Here is a 19,372-nt window from a genome sequence, read left to right on the forward strand (position 1 = left end):
TAAACCCGGCTTGGCCGCCAGCGCTCATCTACTTTGACTGGCGCTGCTCTGCCCTTAAATATATCATGTGGCACCTCTCTCGAGTAACACTGAAAAAAAGTACCGAAAAGTTAGACTTTAGCTTTGTACGTTTCCAAGCAGCTCCCTTGGGGAATTTAAAATTGCAAAAACTGCAGCGGGAACGGCAGTTCATACGCGTATGCAGCAGAATTGCATCGGTGGTACAGTTCATGGCATTTGTATGCGGGACGCACATGGCGCGTATCTTGACCATGTTGTCCGAAACACCGGTAACATCGCGTTTATACCCTCTCCCACAGAGGTCAGCGTCTTCCCTACAGCTGTCACCGCAGAAAAAGCAGTATGGCACCCGAACAAAGCAGAAATCGTCACCGCGAACTTCAGCCATCCTTGCTGCAAAGGGTTGTCGTCTGCTACTGCTCCAGCGCGTACTGTTGGAAGTGCCCGCTAGCTGGCTATCAGTGGCGCCTCTATAGGCGGTGCAGTAGCCGTATAAGCAAAGTAATTCTACCGCTGCGGGAGCCTGGTAATTGCCCCCAAAACACGCAACAAGTGGCTCCCTTGTCTCTCTTCATTCATCCTTTGACTATAAGGATCAAAATACGCATGAATTACAGCATAAAATTAAAAGGTCTCGCAGAGGTGTGGCATTTTTCAGCAATTGTGATAATACAATATGTTGCCTGCCGTGGTAATTAGGCATCTTTGCAAAGGGTATTGTAGGCATGTGACGGACAGGCTTACTGACAAAGCTGGTGCGACGCGCGCTATCTCTCCCGTTCTTCGACTCATGAGCCCTTAAGAAAGCCATAAAGCAAGAAAGAGGCTATAAAATGTTAGGATATCGCAATGGCTGCGCTAGACATTAAAAAAATATTTGTTGTATTGCTTACCTCATTTTACACAAGGCCTTGGGAATTTCTTTGTGCTCTGCCTTTTCTGTTTTGAACACCTCCTCAAACGTGGCTAGTTAATTTCCTTTCCCTTTGTCCTCTTGTAGCTTCAATGCTAGTCAAGGAGGGAAGGTGTTGAAGGTCCGAAGTGGCGCCCCTCGATGATTCGAGTGCACGGTGGCAGCGCGAAGGAAGAGCCGTTGTCCGACGAAGTGACGTTTTATTCAAACGCCGAGGCGTCTGTCCGAGACCAAGCCCGAAGCTCCGCTCCTTTTTTTTCTTCACACAACCAAACATCACTTTTCCAGCCCTCAGTTGTACAAACGATTCGCAAACCAGCCAATCACACATGCGAGTTCACATCATTGTAACCAATAGCACAACCACCTTCGTGGTTGTGCTATTGGTTACAATAGCATTGGTGGAAACAGTGACACTCTTTTGAACACGCCAGGGGATAGGACTTCTCAAAGACACGTGCCACCTCCCTCTCCCCTACGTTGGGCTGCGAGTATCGGCCCCTGATGTCTTCCCTCTTTTCACCTGCAAACGGCCTTCATGCAAGCTGCCGAGAATGTTCCGTGAAATCGCGGATTATTGACTGCATATCCGCCGGACAGCGGGCTACCCTGCCAGTACTGAGAAATCTCTCTGCCGTGCAGCTGTGTGCCGGTTCGCTTGAAATACAAACACCATAATTTGGACCCGATGGCAATCGCACACAAAAGCATTCCTCGGCCATAGCCGGCTAAGTGGTTTCAAGCTACCGCCATCTTCACGGGCATTCTTAGCAGGCGCACGCGGATGCCAAACATCAAACCTGCTGGGCAGCATCGCGTCGCCCAGTTTCCGTGACCGAGACCGTCGACGGGACATTTGAAAAGCACATGGGCATTAGCGGTGGCGGTGACCTCAAGCACCCCCAACTTTCATCTTCACGCTTGAGTGTTGCCCGCGTCCCCTCTTCGCGGAACCCACAAGCGTGCCTCATTTCCGGTTATTGGCCGATACAGCAGTTGTGAGCTCGCCCTGCGATTTGCTGTAGTCACCTAAACTGGGCCACAAAATAACAACAAGGTCAAGTCCCTAATCTCAAATTGACTTGGCTAGGCAGTTCTGCGACACCATGGTCAATGCAAGGCCTTGGCCCTGAATGCAAATACGGAATACCTGAACTGTAGATGTATATGCACCTGAAGAATGTAACATACCGTTGCCAATTTCTTACCGTGTGTCTCAAGGTTATCTTTTGCTGCATGCGCATTTCTGTGAAGGGTCGCACACAGGCGAGGGAGAACATGTGCCCAGCTTATAAGCTGTTGCCTATGTACAGCTTGCCAAAGTCACTGATCATAACAGCAAGGCAAGGACAGGACATCAGCCGATAGTTCGGAGGTGCCTCACTTTGTAGTTTTACAAGTTTAGCCGTATGATATTGCAGTCTACCTGCTGCGTTGTTCTTTAGATTATGTTAAATGCCACATGGCTGGGCAGTATCTGGGAGCGGAAACTTGAAAAGCATCACTATGCAGGCTAGCATGTTTTATGCAAGACTATATTTGTGATATATTAAAGACAGTTTATACTATTTAAACAAGTAATTTTGAAACTTAGACGAATAAATGTTTGAGTTGATGGCGCTACGTGTTCCTTATTGCATCAGGAATAACCAGCGCGATAGCAACTAGATTGAGTCCCGTGACAGCCGTTGACGCGATTGCTTGGGTACGCCGAAAGAAAAACGTTTAAAGTTCATGGCCAATACGGTACGCTGAAATAATGAGCACATTTAGTTCCGAAGAGTGATTTGCACCAGTGCCTTATTTTCAGCCGTACTACCAGATTCTACGGAAGCGTTGGGCAAACCATGCCGGTATGTGACATCCCCTGTTAAGAAGAAGCCCGAAACTTTTCTGGGCATTGGTACAAATCTTTTATAATCGAAGTACCATATCGCCTTCACCTATTTATCTCATATTGCGGTGTATGCTTCCCATAGCTCAGTCATGAGGCATCCTGCTTCTCAGCAGCGGTCGCGCATTCCACATTCCAATGATTGCATTGGAATTGAATTATGACTTAAAGGGACGCAAGAGCGCTCGTCCAGATAGCTATATGGGAAGTCTAGAAAAGTCGATTACTAATGCGACATATAGCTCTTGGTTTGTGCTTGGCAATTAGCCAACTGCTATAAAGCAATGCGAGAACGTGCATGTACCAGCTAATACGCATACGTATATCCTTTGTGAAACACATTTCGTGTTCATTTTATACACCGTCCATATGTAATACGCCTTAAGGGACAATCAAGATAAAGAAACTGACGGGAAATACATTGTTTTACACAAGGTAAAAAATGTGTTTGATTTCATGGCGTGAATGCAGCGAAACGTACCGAAGCGCGGAAAGATAGGTGTGTTGTTAACACGATGAGTTTTACTAGCCTATACCTTATTTCTTTTATTACTTCCGAGACGGATTACTGCGATAGCATTCATACAGCGGAATCGCTTTGAATCCTTTCGATTGACAAAACAAATATACATCTCCCCTGGGCATAGTTTTCTCTGCAACTGAGAAGCTGCCTGGGCTAGTCCTGTAGGCACCCTTCCTTCCGTTTGAATTGTTCACTAAGTGACGCTTTTCCTCAACGATGCACCTATTTATCTTGTCTATCTGTACACTTCGTATGATTAGCGTACCTGTGGTGTCGCATCGTTGTTCCAAAACCCATTTAGCCCAATTTCGCCCTGGCAACATTTAACACCGAAACTCTTTCGAGTGAAGATAGCTTAACGGGTGTCTTTGAGAAACTATTAGACATTGCTTGGGATATCAGTGGCCTTAGTGAGGTTAAAGTACTGGTGAGGCTGATGCAGTGCCGACTAATGGCCACGCCCTCCCCTACAGAGGAATTCCATACAAGCAGCAGTACGGAGTAGGACTCGTAATGTATAAGGACATAAAGGGCAACATTGACGAATTCTGGAGCATTAATGAGAGTGAAGCAGTAGCCACGATAACGCTTAATAAGAGGCCTAGATTAAAGGTAGTACAAGCCTATGTTCCGACATCCATTCATGGTGATTACGTAAACCACTTTTACGAAGATGTTCAATTAGCGATTACACATGTGCAAACTAACTATACTGTGCTAATGGGTGACTTTATTGCAAAAACGGTGATAAAGCAGGCGGGTGAACAAGAAATTGACAACTACGGCATCGATCCTAGAAACACCAGAGGAGAGATGTTGGTGGAATTCGCGGAAAGCATAAGTTGTGGATAATTAAGCCCCTTCTTCAGGAAGCGCAGCAAGAAAATCTGGGCCTGAAAAAGCCCTAGTGGATAAACATGAATTGAAATTGATTTCATACGTTTTGCCAATCCCAGCGTAGAGCAGGATGTAGAAGTGTTAGGCAGGGTAAAGAGCAGGGATCATATGTTAGTAAGGGCTAGGAATTGCCTCAATTAGAAGAAAAAAGCAAAATTGGTCAAGAAGAAACAGCTCAACCTAGACGCAGTAAGGATAAAAGTAGACCAATTCAGACTGGTACTTACAAACAGATATGCAGCGTTTGACAGTATGACATATATGTAATAAATGAAACAGCAACTAGGCTGGCTTCGGAATCAGCAATTGAAGTCGTAGGGAGCGCGCGAAGGCAACCAATAGGTATGCTTTCCCAAGCAAAATGGACATAAAAAGAAATAACAGTGAATGAAATACTCCAACTCGAGAGATCAGATCGAATTCCCGGAACTGTCCAAACTGATCAACAAGAAGGTAAAGTATATTCTAAATATAGTGTAAGAAAGACTAATGGGGGGAGCAGCAATAATGGACGCAGCATGAAATAAGTGAAAACTTTGCATAGGACTAACCAAGATTTATGCACGAAAAGATAAGCAGGGTAACATCATCAGCCATTACGAAGATATAGCAGAAGCAGCGGAAGAATTCTGTACTGGCCTGTACAGTACCCAGAGCATCCGCTATACCTCCATTCGAAGTAGTAATGAACAGGCTACAGAGGCTCCTTCTATAACTAGCAATGAAGTTCGAAGGGCTTTGCAAGACATGAAACGGGGAAAATGGGCAGTATAAGATGAAATAACAGTTGACTTTATCAAAGATAGAAGAAACATCATGCTCGAAAAGCTTGTGGAACTTTACACGAAATGTCTCACGACTACCAAGGTCCCATAGAACAGGTGCACCAACATTATACTAATCCACAGAAAGGGAGACTATAAACAACTGAAAAATTATAGCACAATTCGCTTACTTCCAGTATTGTAAAAAATGTTCCCCAAGGTAATTTCTAATAGAATAACGGCAACACTTGACTTAAGTCAACCAACAGAACGGGCTGGCTTCAGGAAGGAGATACTGTACAACGGATTACATGCATGTCAGCAATCAGGTAATCGAGAAATCTGCATAGAACATTAATATACTCTGTATGGTTTTCATTGATTACTAAAGGCGTTTGATTCAGTAGAGATACCAGCAGTCACAGAGGCATTACGTGCAAAAGGAGTACAGGAAGAATACGTAAAATCTTGGAAAATATCTGCGGAGATTTCACAGCTACCCTAATTCTCCACTAGAAAAGTAGAAAGGAACCTTCAAAGAAAGGGTCCAGACAAAGAGACACAATCTCTCCAAAGCTACCCACTTCGTGCTTCCACGAAGTATTGAAGCATATTACCTGGGAAGGCCTAGGAGTGAGGATCAATGGCGAATTAGCAACGTTCGATTGACTGATGACGTTGCCCTATTCATAAACGCAACAGACGAGTTATAAAAAATGATGGAGGACCTTAGAAGAGACAGTGTAAGAGTGGGGTTAAACTTTATTATACAGAAGACAATGATAATGATCAATAGCAGGGCAAGGAAACAAACGTTCAGGATTGCCAGTCAGCCGCTCTAATCTGTGAAACAGTACTTTTACCTAGGCCAACTACTCACAGGGGACCCTGATCATGAGAAGGAAGTTCACAGAATATGAATGGGCTGGAGTGCATACTTCACACATTTTCAGATCCTCACTGAAAAACTTTTAATAATTTGTAAAAAGAAAGATGTAAAATCAATGTATTCTACCTTTGCTAACATACGGGGGGAAAACTTGAGGACCGGCAGAGAAGCTCGGCAACAAGTGAAGGATCGCTCAAAGAGCGATGGAACGAAGAATGTTAGGTGTAGCCTCAAGAAACAGGAGGAGAGTGGTGTGGATCAGGGAGCAAACTGTGATGGACGACATTCTAATTGGCATTAGGAGAAAAAAATGGAGATCGGCTGGTTATGTAATGCGTAGGTTAGATAACCGGTGGACCATTAGGATTAAAGAATGGGTACCAAGAGACGGAAAGCGCAGTCGATGACGGCACAACATAAGGGGGGGGGGGGAGGTTATGAAATCAAGAAAACTCGCAGGCGCTAGTTGGAATGGGTTGGCACAGAACAGGTTTAATTGGAGATGGCAGGGAGACGCCTTCGTCCAGCAGCGAAAATAACATAGGATGATGATAATGATAATAATGACAGGCGGTCTGTTTCCAAGTATGTTGTCGCAGGTTAAAATCAATGCGCCGACAATGAACCATGATTAGGGAGGAAAGCAAGGAGGCTCGCTCGCGTAGAAATATAGGAATACGAAGTAGGCCCTGATATAGGAACACCAAATCAGGCACTCTAATTCTGCACCACGCGTGGTCGTTATCCCTGATGCAGTGCAAATTTCTCGTAAATGTATTGCTCTTATAAATCGTTATTCGAAGTACGTTTTACAGCTACTAGATAATTTTCTCTGTGTAATATATATGCCCGTTATGCAATACACATATAAGCACTCTTGAAGAAGATAATTGAAGTGAATCACATTGCTTTAAACATAATTAAAACGAGCTTTTCGAGTCTGTACTTCCTTATGAATACAGACGTCTACCAGGTGTTTGATATAACAGAATGCCTGGCGTTGATTTCATAGGAAAAAAAAATTCGGCCTTCCAAGAATACATCCCAATTATGAACGCGAATAACTGCTGATTGCTTAGTACCACGGTTTCGACATATACATTGCCACCGTATGGTAGAAATACGCCTCTTCTTATATGTCTTATAGATGTAATGAAGGGTGGATGAGTCGTTGCGCCAACGTGTAACGAAATAAAGCAAGTTACATCGGGCTGTTTGAAACACAAGCCGTGGCAACTTGACCTTGCGGATATGTTCATCAGGCCGCTCCCTTCGAAACTCTCCTATTTACGATGTCAGCCAAGCACCATGCTGGCCGTGGTACTATGTCGTTTGAAGCGAAGAAAGTGCAAAAAGAAAAAAAAATGAATTGAGTTTGTAAAAAGGCGCATAACCTCTGGCGTCGCCTCCTATCCGGTTTTGCAGGCAGTTTCCTCACCCTTTCTTTCGCCTTCCACAACCAAAGAAAAAAAAAAGAATACAGACATGGCGCCATAGTATATTAGCTGCGCGAACTCAAAGGCTGCGGTGTACCTCTGAGGACCATTCTCGAAGACACTTCTCTGTCGCTTGCACCTACTGCGTCCTCTCACTAGAAACCCTTCTGCTCCCAGTCACTCTAGAACGCACGGTGAGTGGAGAATATCCATATTCTGCCATTGATGAATGGTTTTTATCAGATTTTCACAATTCGAGGTGACTCTGGCTACCGCCATACCATCACATCACATCTCGACAACTCCAACGAAGGTTTCTGTCTGCTATGTTTCAAGCGCACTTCCAGACTTTCATTGCCCTGTCAATGTTCAGACTCCCCTTGCGTTACGCGACTAAAGCAGGGAGATGGAGCGTCGAGCGATATATGCAGACTACCATACGCGTAACTAAGCTGTTTCAAAAGTAAGAAATAAGAAAGAGGAGGTTCTAGCTCACCTTAACCGCTACTATCTAAATAAATAAAAAAAACTGGTTTCCTCAATATACAACAATGCAGGTTTGGTGATGTTTTGAATTTTGAACAATAATACCTATTGATGTAGGAATCATATTTCTTAATTGTGCCATAATATGGTTTTAGAAACAACCTCAATGTTGAAAAACATTACTCAAGTGGGGCGTTTGCAGCTGTGTAACTCAGTAATAAATACACATATCACACTCCTCTAAACATTGCCTACAAAAGACACGTAAGGGGACCGAAGTGATGTGATTTTTTTTATACCAGATCAGATTTCTGCCAATAATTTGTGAGTAAGACGCGTCCAGAATATTGTTATGCATTCTTACAAGCTGACGTAAGCCGCAAACTTACATAACAAATGTGTGTCGTTCAATATATATACTACAAGCAGTTCACTTCACGAAGTAAGATCTATTTTTACTGCGGAGATATAAATTTGCAAACACCCTGCTTTAATTCCTAATACTGAACAAATTCCGGTACCTACTCTCGGAAATAATAAGCTGTAAATGTAAAACATGCTTTATAATTTTGCTTTATAATGCTCTATCTTGCCCAAATGCTTCAGATATTTTTCAAATCAGTAGAGCAATTGTTTTGGAAAGACTTTCTATGTTTTGCATGTACTTGAATAGAAAATTGAAGTTGGCTAAGAGAAAACTCTTCCTTTTTATAGATATATGAAAGGAAATACATTTGCCTACGTACTAGTGCAACTAGAGTGTTCACTTTTTTTCACATACACCTGAAATTCTGGCTTCATCCTCAAATGTCTGTGGTTTTCCTTCCAAGAAAGATAATTTTGTTTGCGCAAAATCGGCTACCTAATAGAAAATTTCACACTACAGAAACATTGCGCCACTTCATATAATAACGCATTATATCCATGATAATACACTTCTTCATTTTGTTTGTTCGTGTGTTGAGAATAAAAACCAGCAGAGCAAACACTCCTACATATTTCCCTATGACGGGCAATATGCACATACTTTTGCGACCTAAAGGGTAGCATGGAAATTGAGCTAAAGAACCTACGGTTCGCGCCAACCTTGGAAGCTAATAGTAAAGATTCAATGCTGCCAACAAGTGCTTCGTCGTGGATATACGACTTGGCATAAAGAAAAGTGTGTACCACTATTGTCGCTACTTTATGCCGTAATTCATTCCATAGTACAACAAGTTACTTGAACGTACAGTAAAAAGATAAGCCTACCGCAGTATAATTTGGCACTATAATGTTGCTTTATATTTTGCCTTGGTCAAAGAATTCCATCATTGATATTTTTTTTTTCAGTATCATTTGAACTCCAGAAATTAGCGTCATTGAGGCGTTGTAGCCGAGCACGGAGTTAGCACACATTTTGATAGATGCCACTATGAATGATTAGGAGGCCACGCTCTGTTTAAAAATACGCGGCTTTGATTCACTCATGTATATTGACGCTAGACGAGAGATAGTTTGAACGAAAATTCTCAGCACAGCGATGGTATCAGGTTCTTTGTTAGGCTGTACAAAAACCCTCGTCGGTAGTGGACTCGATTTACATAAGGCAACTTGGCAGTGACGCGGTAATGCATCATCATCGACAAGACGTGTCTTTGAATGGAATCAAGGTTTTTGAAAGGCGGAAATTCTGTACAACACAATCAGAGACGAAATCAGCAGTTAAAGTTAGTCATCAAAGTTAATGTGCGATGTTTGAGACAGTTACTGCATGAAAGTCGCCATCATATTATGCGAAAGATTCGAAATTGAAGAGGGAAGTCTGTAACAAGGTCTGTATAAAAAATTCAGTGCAATGGAAACTAAATATTAAAATTATCTTTCCATTGATTAACCATAACCTTCGTATTCAACACTTTGTCACTTTCTCTAAACATCCCACTGGTAGCAACAACTTGCATCTCACGTAAGGATTGTTATCGCATTGCAAAAGTAACATAACCTTTTGCCCTTTCCAAAAATTCAGCAACAATCTTTCATTTGGATTATTTCTGTTGGTTGTTTAGGGCCCTTCTTATAAGTAATGTTACAGCCATAGAAAAATAAACTAAAACAAAATAGAAGTAAAGCCAACACGTTTACACTTGCGGTTACACTTGCTTAATCATTTTTGCGAAAGAATGCGGCTTCGACTTCGTGATTTGTCTTCATTGAAATGGGATGACTTGTTGCATAACAACTTGAAGCACACACGGTTGTATCAGTCCAGCCATTTCAGACCAAACACCAAAATCATGCTGTACCGCATCGCCCATGTTCACTGTACCTGGGGCCATTAGAAATCTTCTAGATTTCGTGTGTAAAATTGCCGCCGAGATTGTTATTAAAATAGTGCAGCATTTTAAACTGCATGATTGGACATATGGGTGAAGAGCATCCCACATGAATTTTCGTAAACATGTGTCGAAGGCCTCCACAAATAGTGGGCTGTATGTGGGTAACCGTAGGGGTTATCTCAATACTGCCCAGGGCCTTTAGTTTTTATGATGACTGAAGAATTGGGGTGGGCTTAGTCTTTCAATGTTCCTCGCAAACATTGTAGAGGCATTCTTTCGTTAATATTTTGTGCCACTGAAAAACTTCTGTAAACCTCGCTTTTGCTTAGTAACAGTAAAAATATAAAGAAAACTAATTATGGGGTTTTAAGTATAACAAAACCCGCGATCTGATTATGATGCACGCTATAGTAGGGGACTCCCCAAACTTGGGCCACCTGGGGTTCCTTAACGTGCACCTAAATCTAAATACACGGCTGTTTTCGCCTCATCGAAATGCACTCACCGGGATTTGATCCTGCGACCTCTTCCTTAGTAGTCCAACACCATAGCCACTAAGCAAAGACGACGTGTTTCTTAATCAGAGCAGAGACTAAACCTTGTGCTTCCCTATTGTCATTGTTTCTTGGTTTCATAACAAAACATAGGCGACAACAGCTTCGGAGAAGCTTGGGTGACAACACAAAGGATTTGAGCACTTGATATGTACCACCCTATTAAAGGACGTGGAGTTCATTCACTCGTTTGCTAAAGACAAAATAAAGCGTTAAAAATTTATTTCTACATAAGCGTTAGTTTCTTATCGCAAAGGATGCTATCTGAGGAAATACTTTGTATAAAAAATTTAGCATTCAGTGGTCTCATTTTTTTTTTATTTGATACTGTCAACCCCGTTGTTGGGGTCATTACAGGGAGGGTGATGTGTCAAGAATACATGATACATAATTTTCTTATTTTTCTTATTTTTCATAATTTTCTTATTTTTCAATGCTTCAGACCGGTGGTGCACCATCATTCCAGAGCTACTACAGTCACCGATTTCGAGAATGGCCAGTTCGGAGCATTTCAAGGTGGCAACGAAGCGTCTGCTGCATAAAAGTTTTACAAGCGCCACTTCGCATAGATTGAACCGAAACGCTAATGGGCTAATGACTCGTAAACCGCACTGCTTTATTTCACTAGATTCAGTTTTTCTTTCTGATATTCCAGCGTTCACGTCCGGCCTATCCTCGTGGCAACTACGGTGGAGAGCTGCTTCATGTCGTGAGGAAGCGCGAGCTGACAAATAATTGGTCGATAGATGTTGTAATATAACAAACGAGATTGCGTTTCGTCACTTTGTTTTCTCGGATCGCGTGGCGTTCGGTCGGCGGATTCTACTGGCTTTCGGACAAGATCTCTGCTAGCGGACTTCCGGAAGCCAGCCGTAAGGTTCAGAAGCGGAGGTCGACTGACGTTTTTGCAGAGTAACGCAAACTGCTGCACTGCGCACACATCACGCACGCACGGTGCACGCGTGCTGTGGCTCCGAAGCAGACAGGCCGCGCGCCATTCCGCCGCTGCCTTGTACGAAACTGCGTGCTCGATTCATACCGCGTCACATGTGACGGAACCAATTTGCCACCGTTGGGTTTGCACCATCCCCATGCCACGATAGGTGCAGGTTCCTCATTATGTTGAAGGATTGTACGGATGCAGGCTGCACAATAAATGAGTATTGCTGAATACATAATTGCACACGCTTCGGAAAGCGGATATACATTGTAAAAATGTGATTGCCACAAAAGTTAATATGTTTAAAGCAATTGACTACTAAAAACCAAATGCAGGAAACCATGACTTCGTCAACCGTCGCTTTGTGTGGGCTCCTGATGGCTCTGTCGGCCATCATTGCGTGCAGCGGAGGGCAGATACCCGTGCTTGGTGGCTGGCAGAAGCATAACGTCGGCGATGACGCCATCTACGATGAGTTGGCACACTTTGCTGTCTCTAAGCAAGTTGGAAACCGACAGTTTTACGACACCGTGCTCGAGCTTGTCGACGTCGAGAGCCAGGTATGTATTCTGCACCTCAATGAGCATAAGCTGCACGATGCTTAACGTCGTTCCACCTGCTTTTAGAAACGCCCAGATCGAGGTGTAAGTGTTGACATAGCGTAAATAACGGTGAAAGTCATGTATTGCTGATTTATTGCCTTACATAACTTTTTTTGTAGGTCACAACTCATCAGCTGTCCTCAACTATGTACATTTACCCGTTTTACCTTTACGACACACATTTCTCCATTGTTAGCATCTTTATGTTGGTCTTCGTCACAAAAAAAAAGCATATGAAGCTCAACTATCAGCTGAGTAAAACCTCTAATTCGTAGTAAACGTGAGAAATATATTGAGCAATGATAACCAGTACACCTTTCTCAGAATATATCACATATATTACCAAGTGAAAGAAAAACCTAGAGCAATGAAAACAAGCAACATAAAGGCACCCTATCAATTAAATATGCCACGCCTCTGACGGAACACTAAAAATTTCTGCACTTCTGCTGGGTAAGACAACGCAAAACCTGCAACCATCACCTATACCGTTGTCTAGGAACAGGCATGAAAAGCCTTTCCTACGGAGGATAAGGAGACTATCGTTTAGACATTGGGAGTACAATAGCTAACCCGGCACATCCCGATCACGAGGCGCACATCCTCTACCATTAGTCTTAGGAGAACTTGACAACCTGCCTTACCTTACAAGCGAAGCCTTCCTACACAGTGCCTATTCACAACAATAATGCTGAGTATTGGTATAAATATTCTTTGTGGTTTACACCCTTTATTAAACATAATTATTTACCCATTTTGCCCACTATGCCCAAAATAAATACGCAGGCTGAAAAATCACCGCACAATAAAAAGTACAATGATAAGGGTGGTGCATGTGTGCTAAGCATGCTTTGACATGTTACAAACATGTGTTCTTGTATCCTAAAGATATAGCGCTTACACTTTGGGGTATTCGAACGAGATGGAATCGTCAGTTATAACTGGCGATTTTTTTTTTAGTAACGGAGTATGCGACATCATGCAAGATTCCTAATAAAATAAAGCAACTCTCTCATATCAGAACTGTATATTATGAAAAATCTTATTGCATAAAAATAACTATCACTTCATCGAATATGTTAGGTGTCAGTGCAACCAATTTTTTTTGCGGGTCCTTACATTTTTATAGCCGCAATAATGTTTCCTCGGCAGTTTACTACTCCAAGAAAATCGACTAAATATCAACAGCAATGATACGTCTAGTTCGTATGGACGACTTATCCAAGTGCATGCAAAAAAGAAATAAAGAAGTAGAGCACATGAGGTCGCGTTTTTGAAGCCGGAAACGCAGCCACTTCGGTGGACCATTTTCCTTAGTCCTTCATTTAGCTCGCCTAAGCTGATAGGCGCGAGCTTTGAAATTGCATCGCTGCGAGCCACCTGAAGTGCATGCTGCTGACTCGCGTGAGCACAAAGCTAACAATTTTAGTGAAGCAGACACGTTCCTTTGCTTTTTTCGTGGCACGATGAAGAAGACGACCAAGAGCCGTGCCGTGATCGTTTGAGCGTCTCCATTGCTGGCTCACATACACTCATAGATCCTGCCACAGTTTTCAAGCTTCCACACCATGCTTCAAAGCCAGCGTGTTTCGCGAACAGAATCTGCGGCGAGAAAGGTACATTCCGAAAGAAAAAAAAAAGCTTAGTGCTTTTGAGGGGCCTAGAGCAGCAGCGACAGCTTCAGGAGCACGGTTGCTATGGCAACGTCGACGTTTGGAGTACCAGTACCAGTTCTCCTTTGCGAAAAACAGCACGTGACTACTTCCACGCTTTCTACACCTTCGTAGTAGCGGGGCCACTCCTGCGCTTTCTTTCATGTCCCACTGGCATCGCCCACAGAAATTTTATGCTGTGTTGCTACAGACTTACCACGAACTCTGCTATTATCAAAAGATTTGCAGGGCTTGTTTTATGCACGTAGTGCAAGAGAAAATCAAGCACATTTCTGTACGCGTAGCTTACACAGGCGCAAATATATGAATCACTCCAACGTGGCTGTCGTGTGGCTAACTGGATTGATTGTCCGGCTTTCACCTGAAGGTTTAAGGCGAGAACCTTAGGTGCATCGGTGCGCGGTGACCTTGGCGATAAAGGGGACACTCTAAAGCAAAATTGCACCCTTTGGGTGGTATCTTGCCATACAAAAATAATCGTCATCTGTGTTACCCGCGCTTTCTTTCTTTAGCGCTACGATCTTGGTACTTCCAAGTCTCGAATGGCATGCGCTTTGTCAGCATGACAGAGCATTCTCAACAGAAAATAGCGAGTCCAGCGTTTTCAAGAAAGGAAACGCAAGCAAGAGTAATGATGATTATCGTTGTGGGTCAAGATACGACCCAAAGAGTGTACACTTGTCGAGGAGTGTAGGCGCGAAAAGTGGTACACAAACCCACGTGACCTTGTCCGAGCGAGAAGCGTGGGGGAGGGAAAAAGCGGTCCGCGCTGACTGAAAAACACGTGACCTTCCTCTAGCGAGGACCGGGTGAAAAGGGGAACGCGCAGAGCGCGGCTTGTTGCGTCGCTGACGTCACACGGTGGAAACGGCGGTTGCGCCGACAGTCGACTGTGGCGCGAGAGAAGCGGCTACGAAGGACGCTCGGGGGGCGCTCGCGGATTGCGCCTTACAGAAGTACGCTACGGCCGAGGATGCTCGCCAGGCGAGAAAGGTACGACGCCCGAAGCGGTGGGAGCAAGGCGTTCGACCGCGGGTGCTGCTTTCACATGCAGAGAGCATGCAACGTTATTGTATTCGGCTGGCGTTATTCATTTGTAACATTTAGTGGTGCCACCGTGCTGCACGTTTAGGTAGTTCATTAACTGCTCGCTTGTGTAGTTGAGGTCAACCTAAAAGTGCCACATGTGTGCTTCATCCTGCGACTCGTTATGTCATGCAAGAAGTCTGGACCACGATTGCATAAATTCAGGCGTTCACCTTCAATTGTCACAAAGAGTGTAACATGCTGTCGAACTTATTTGTGCTCAAACCCGCCTTTGTGCGTTTCTTACACATCCTATTTGCAAAGGAATCGTATGTATTTTAATTCGCTATGCATCGTAGCCAAACAAAGAAACAGTGCCGGATAGAACGCGTTGAGGAAGGCGCTTTATTTTCGCTAAGCAGTATTTCAACTGAACACCGTTCACTATGGGCATAGGTCGTATATAAGAGGGATGTTCCGCAAGCAGGATACGTCATTTATTTTCACACGGAAACCTTATTGCCCCCCCACCAGAAAAAAAAAAGAAACAAGATGCTCCATGGCGTCATACACCACACACCATGCGCTATTTTTCCAGATAGTCGCCCCCAACATAGAGACAATTGTCGTAGCGAGCAATAAGTTTGATGAAACCCCTCTGGTGAAACTCGGTGCCCTGCACTGCAACGCCTGAGACATGACCTCTTAGCCATGCACGATCTGTAAGCGTTCGTGAATAATGGACACACAGCCGCACGCACCCACTGATTCCGGATAGCAGCACGCATTTACCTTGGCGACCACCATGTCCCCACACATCTGTCTGCCATCGTTATTCGTACTCGAGTAACCACGGGCACGCCGGTCTGCTGCTCCACCCTCTTTTTCGGCGCTCGCTCTGCGCATGCGTCATTTCTTTTCCGCTCGCGCTGCTTTCCTCGTTGAACGAGCAACGAGCGTGGATACTTATAGCGATTGTTCCACTTGGTGTACCATCATCTGTTTCAAAAAAAATGATCAAATTTACTTTCTAAATGTCCCTCTTACTAGCCTATTGGTAAACCCTGAGGAATTTATCAGTCAGACTATCTACTTACCCCCATTTGGGGATAAAATTGCAGTGTGTATCAAATCCCGCTCCAGAGTACTGACTCAGATTGCTATCCATTCTGTCAGAGAACACTGCCTGCAGTTCTCTCTTGACTACTAAAATCATTATACTATCGACGGGTGCTTTCGTATTTAGGCTGTGAGCTTCTGCATACTAGCGGGAACTTTGTCTAGTGGTGCCACAGTTCAATCTATGGAGTCCCCGTAAATTTTTTGTCTGCATCTTCAGAGCGTTAAGAATAAATTCCCAAGTTGGTTAATCCTTTCTTTTTGTGAAGGCAAATTTTTGCCTAGCATGGGCCCTTCAGGTATTTACGCAGCAGTCACAATGCGGCACGCGATCCTGTACGCGAATGTTCAAAAATCACATGATTCGGAGATATGTTTTCTGCATGAATCACTGCATTTCCTCTTGCATTACCTTAAAATGTGCTTTGGTAGCCTGAGCTCCGTTGCATTTTTTCTTATTTATCTTACAGGTAGTAGCTGGTACGAACTACCGAATCAAGTTCAAGATAACTGAATCGACCTGCAGAGTTACGGAGACTTACAGCAAGACGACATGCGTACCTAAATCCCGAGAGGTAAGCGCTTAACCCGCTTGACACAGATAACGCGAAATAAGCACAGTTTCGCTCACGCAATTAAACAAAAACTTTATCGAAAGAACTTTGCCTGAGTCAGCAATAACAATGCCTTAGCAGGAATTTTCTATATTCGCCTAACCGAAGAGGCATTCAAGGCAGACAAGAACAACGCATTTGAAACAGTCATTATTTGCGTTCTTGATTTTTTTATTTCCAGGTTGCTTGCTTCCGTTGAGCTAATGGCCTATCCTTAGAACTGTCAATAGCCCTGTCGCCAGTTTAAGAAACACGGATACGTCATAACTACATTACATACCAAAATGTTTGCCGACGACTGTGTGATATGAAGAGCAATTATCGCTGAGAGTTAAATGGGTACCCCATTGCAAATTGACCTAAACAAAGAATGGAAACTCTTGTAAAAAATGGAACACAATTTCGAATATTAAGAAGGCCCGTTATGCAAATATTTTCCAGAATATTATCCAAATTACCGCACCTACATAACATAAGTGGCACGTTTATCGTCTTATAGTCTGACTACAAGCACGTAAATGTATATTAATTCACCGAATCATTTACTTGGGATAAACAGATTGAGAATAGCACAGCAAAAACTGGTAGGAAGCTGCGTTTTATTAAAAAAGATAGCAAAAAAGCACGGAGCGAAGTTCAAGAAAGTCATACTTTTTTATGTCAGAACTGTAGATTATGCCTGTGCAATATGAGATCCCTATCAAGATTATCTCATTAGTGGACTGGATAGGCTACTGAAGTAAGCACTAAGGTTTCTTTGTAATAAATACAGCCCCTAGACTAGCGTTTTAGAACTGAAGGCTACCTTATATTGGGTTCAGCTACGTGTTTATGGCATAAACGGTCTCAAAGGAATGCATGGAATACATACCAGTATTCCAGTACATACCAGTACTTTTGACCAATAGCAGAGGGCTAATGGCGAAAAGCCGCAGAATCAGAAATATCTATTTCTTTTTTCGATTACATCACGCATAATGAGAGTGGGCACGTCATATCAGATGGGGAGCTATCGCGGTTTGCGTGACGTCGCCTCACTGACAAGCGAAGTGGGGAGTGGGCCAAAAAAGTATTTTAGCCAATCGCCGAGGAAAATCGCAGAATTGGAATAGAAAAGTTTGGAACAGATTTACGTTATAGCGCTCCTGCTACACGAGTGTTCTGAAAGCATGAAGGCCATGTTTAAAGTAAAACAAGACTTGCCTAATATTCTGTTGTGTGTTTATCTTTTCCTTCTAGACTGTCAAGGACATCTGCACTGCGCAGGTCATTGTTCCTTTGAACAACGAGCGCTCACTGACCTCCTTTACCTGCGAAGGCTCTACTGCTACCGCGTAGTAATTGATACACTTTGCCAATTGTGCATATATTGCAAGTATACTCACTTTCATGAAACTCGGTATTCAAGCTTGCCGCAGGTCCTCGAAATAAACGTTTTAGAAGGTGTTGGTGCTGCTCGTGCGTTCTTCCATATAACATTTGTCCGTTCATGCAACTACTTCTCTACTGCCTAGACCACTGCAGTGATATGTTCAGATGTTTCTGAAACTAAACTAAAATAATCTTATGTGGTAGTTTTCTGCTCGGAAAAATTGAAATATGTAATGCTTAAGGGCCTGGTGAACTTGTTGATTTCACAACAAATTTAAGGAACACTCAACTACAGCAGTGCATCCGTGCTTCCCACCTAAAATCAGTAGAGCTCTTTATACCTATTCCTACCGCAGATGAGATTGGCTCGCCACTGAGGAATGTATCGTTCCTATGGAGAACAGATGGGCTAAATAGTGAAAACTTAAAATGCAAACAGCGCTGGTTTTCGCTTTAGGACCTAGACACTGCAAAGCATTTAGGAAAAGATACTGAATTGTATACATAACGAGAAGAAAGGCCGTTAACAAAGGGGGCCGATTTTTTTATTAGCCATTTCTTAAGAAGCCAACAAACACTGACACCAAGGACAACATAGGGGAAATTACTTGTGCTTAATCAATGAAATGGAGAAATGATAAATTAAAGGGAGTGAAAGTGGATGAAAGTGAAAGTTGTCTTTTCATCAACTTTCATTTGTATTCCCGTTTTTCATTTCCTTATTAAGCAAAAGCAATGTCCGCTATGGTGTCCGTGCTGTCAGTGTTTGTTGGCTTTTTCTGACATCGCTAATATATATATATATATATATATATATATATATATATATATATATATATATATATATATATATATTGTCACGTGGTCGTGAAGTCAAAGAACACAGTAGCAATACTGTGAAAGGCAAAACTAGCCTATATTGGGCGAACCTGTGCCCACAAAACAGGCTACACTTAAAGCACAACGAGAACGGCGAACACAGTCGTTGATCGTCGAAAATCCGATCAGCGGGTCAGGCGCGTCGGCTTTTATACAGCAGTCGTCGAATGTTCCAGACTAATCGTTTGGACACGCGTGCCTTCCACAAAGTTTTACACCATTCGCGTCACGCGATCAAATCAGATAAAACAAGGTTCGGCGACAACCGGCAGCCGGATAGAAGCATCGATAACTTTCCAGAAACTTCGGATACATGCAGGCGCGGCCCGTGCCGTGCGATTACATTTGTCAGGCGGCGAAACGTGGTCGCCCGATAAAGATAAGTACACGTGTCAATACCCCCCTCTTAAAAAGCATCCACCCGATGCTGCATACAAGTGAAATATAATAAGA

At 43.3% G+C, this 19,372-nt stretch overlaps 1 protein-coding gene across 1 annotated transcript; it reads left to right on the forward strand.

Annotated features, from left to right (window-relative positions):
• Positions 1–7,398: 7,398 nt before the first annotated feature.
• Positions 7,399–18,117, forward strand: LOC142587422 (cystatin-2-like). Its single transcript, XM_075698433.1, has 4 exons — positions 7,399–7,531; positions 11,971–12,195; positions 16,526–16,630; positions 17,909–18,117. The coding sequence occupies exons 2-4, from the start codon at positions 11,977–11,979 to the stop codon at positions 18,005–18,007; spliced, it is 423 nt and encodes a 140-aa protein (XP_075554548.1). The 5' UTR covers positions 7,399–7,531; positions 11,971–11,976; the 3' UTR covers positions 18,008–18,117.
• Positions 18,118–19,372: the final 1,255 nt, after the last annotated feature.

This window comes from Dermacentor variabilis, chromosome 7 (genome assembly GCF_050947875.1).
Source record: "Dermacentor variabilis isolate Ectoservices chromosome 7, ASM5094787v1, whole genome shotgun sequence".
In the NCBI taxonomy this organism is placed as follows: Eukaryota; Metazoa; Arthropoda; class Arachnida; order Ixodida; family Ixodidae; genus Dermacentor; species Dermacentor variabilis.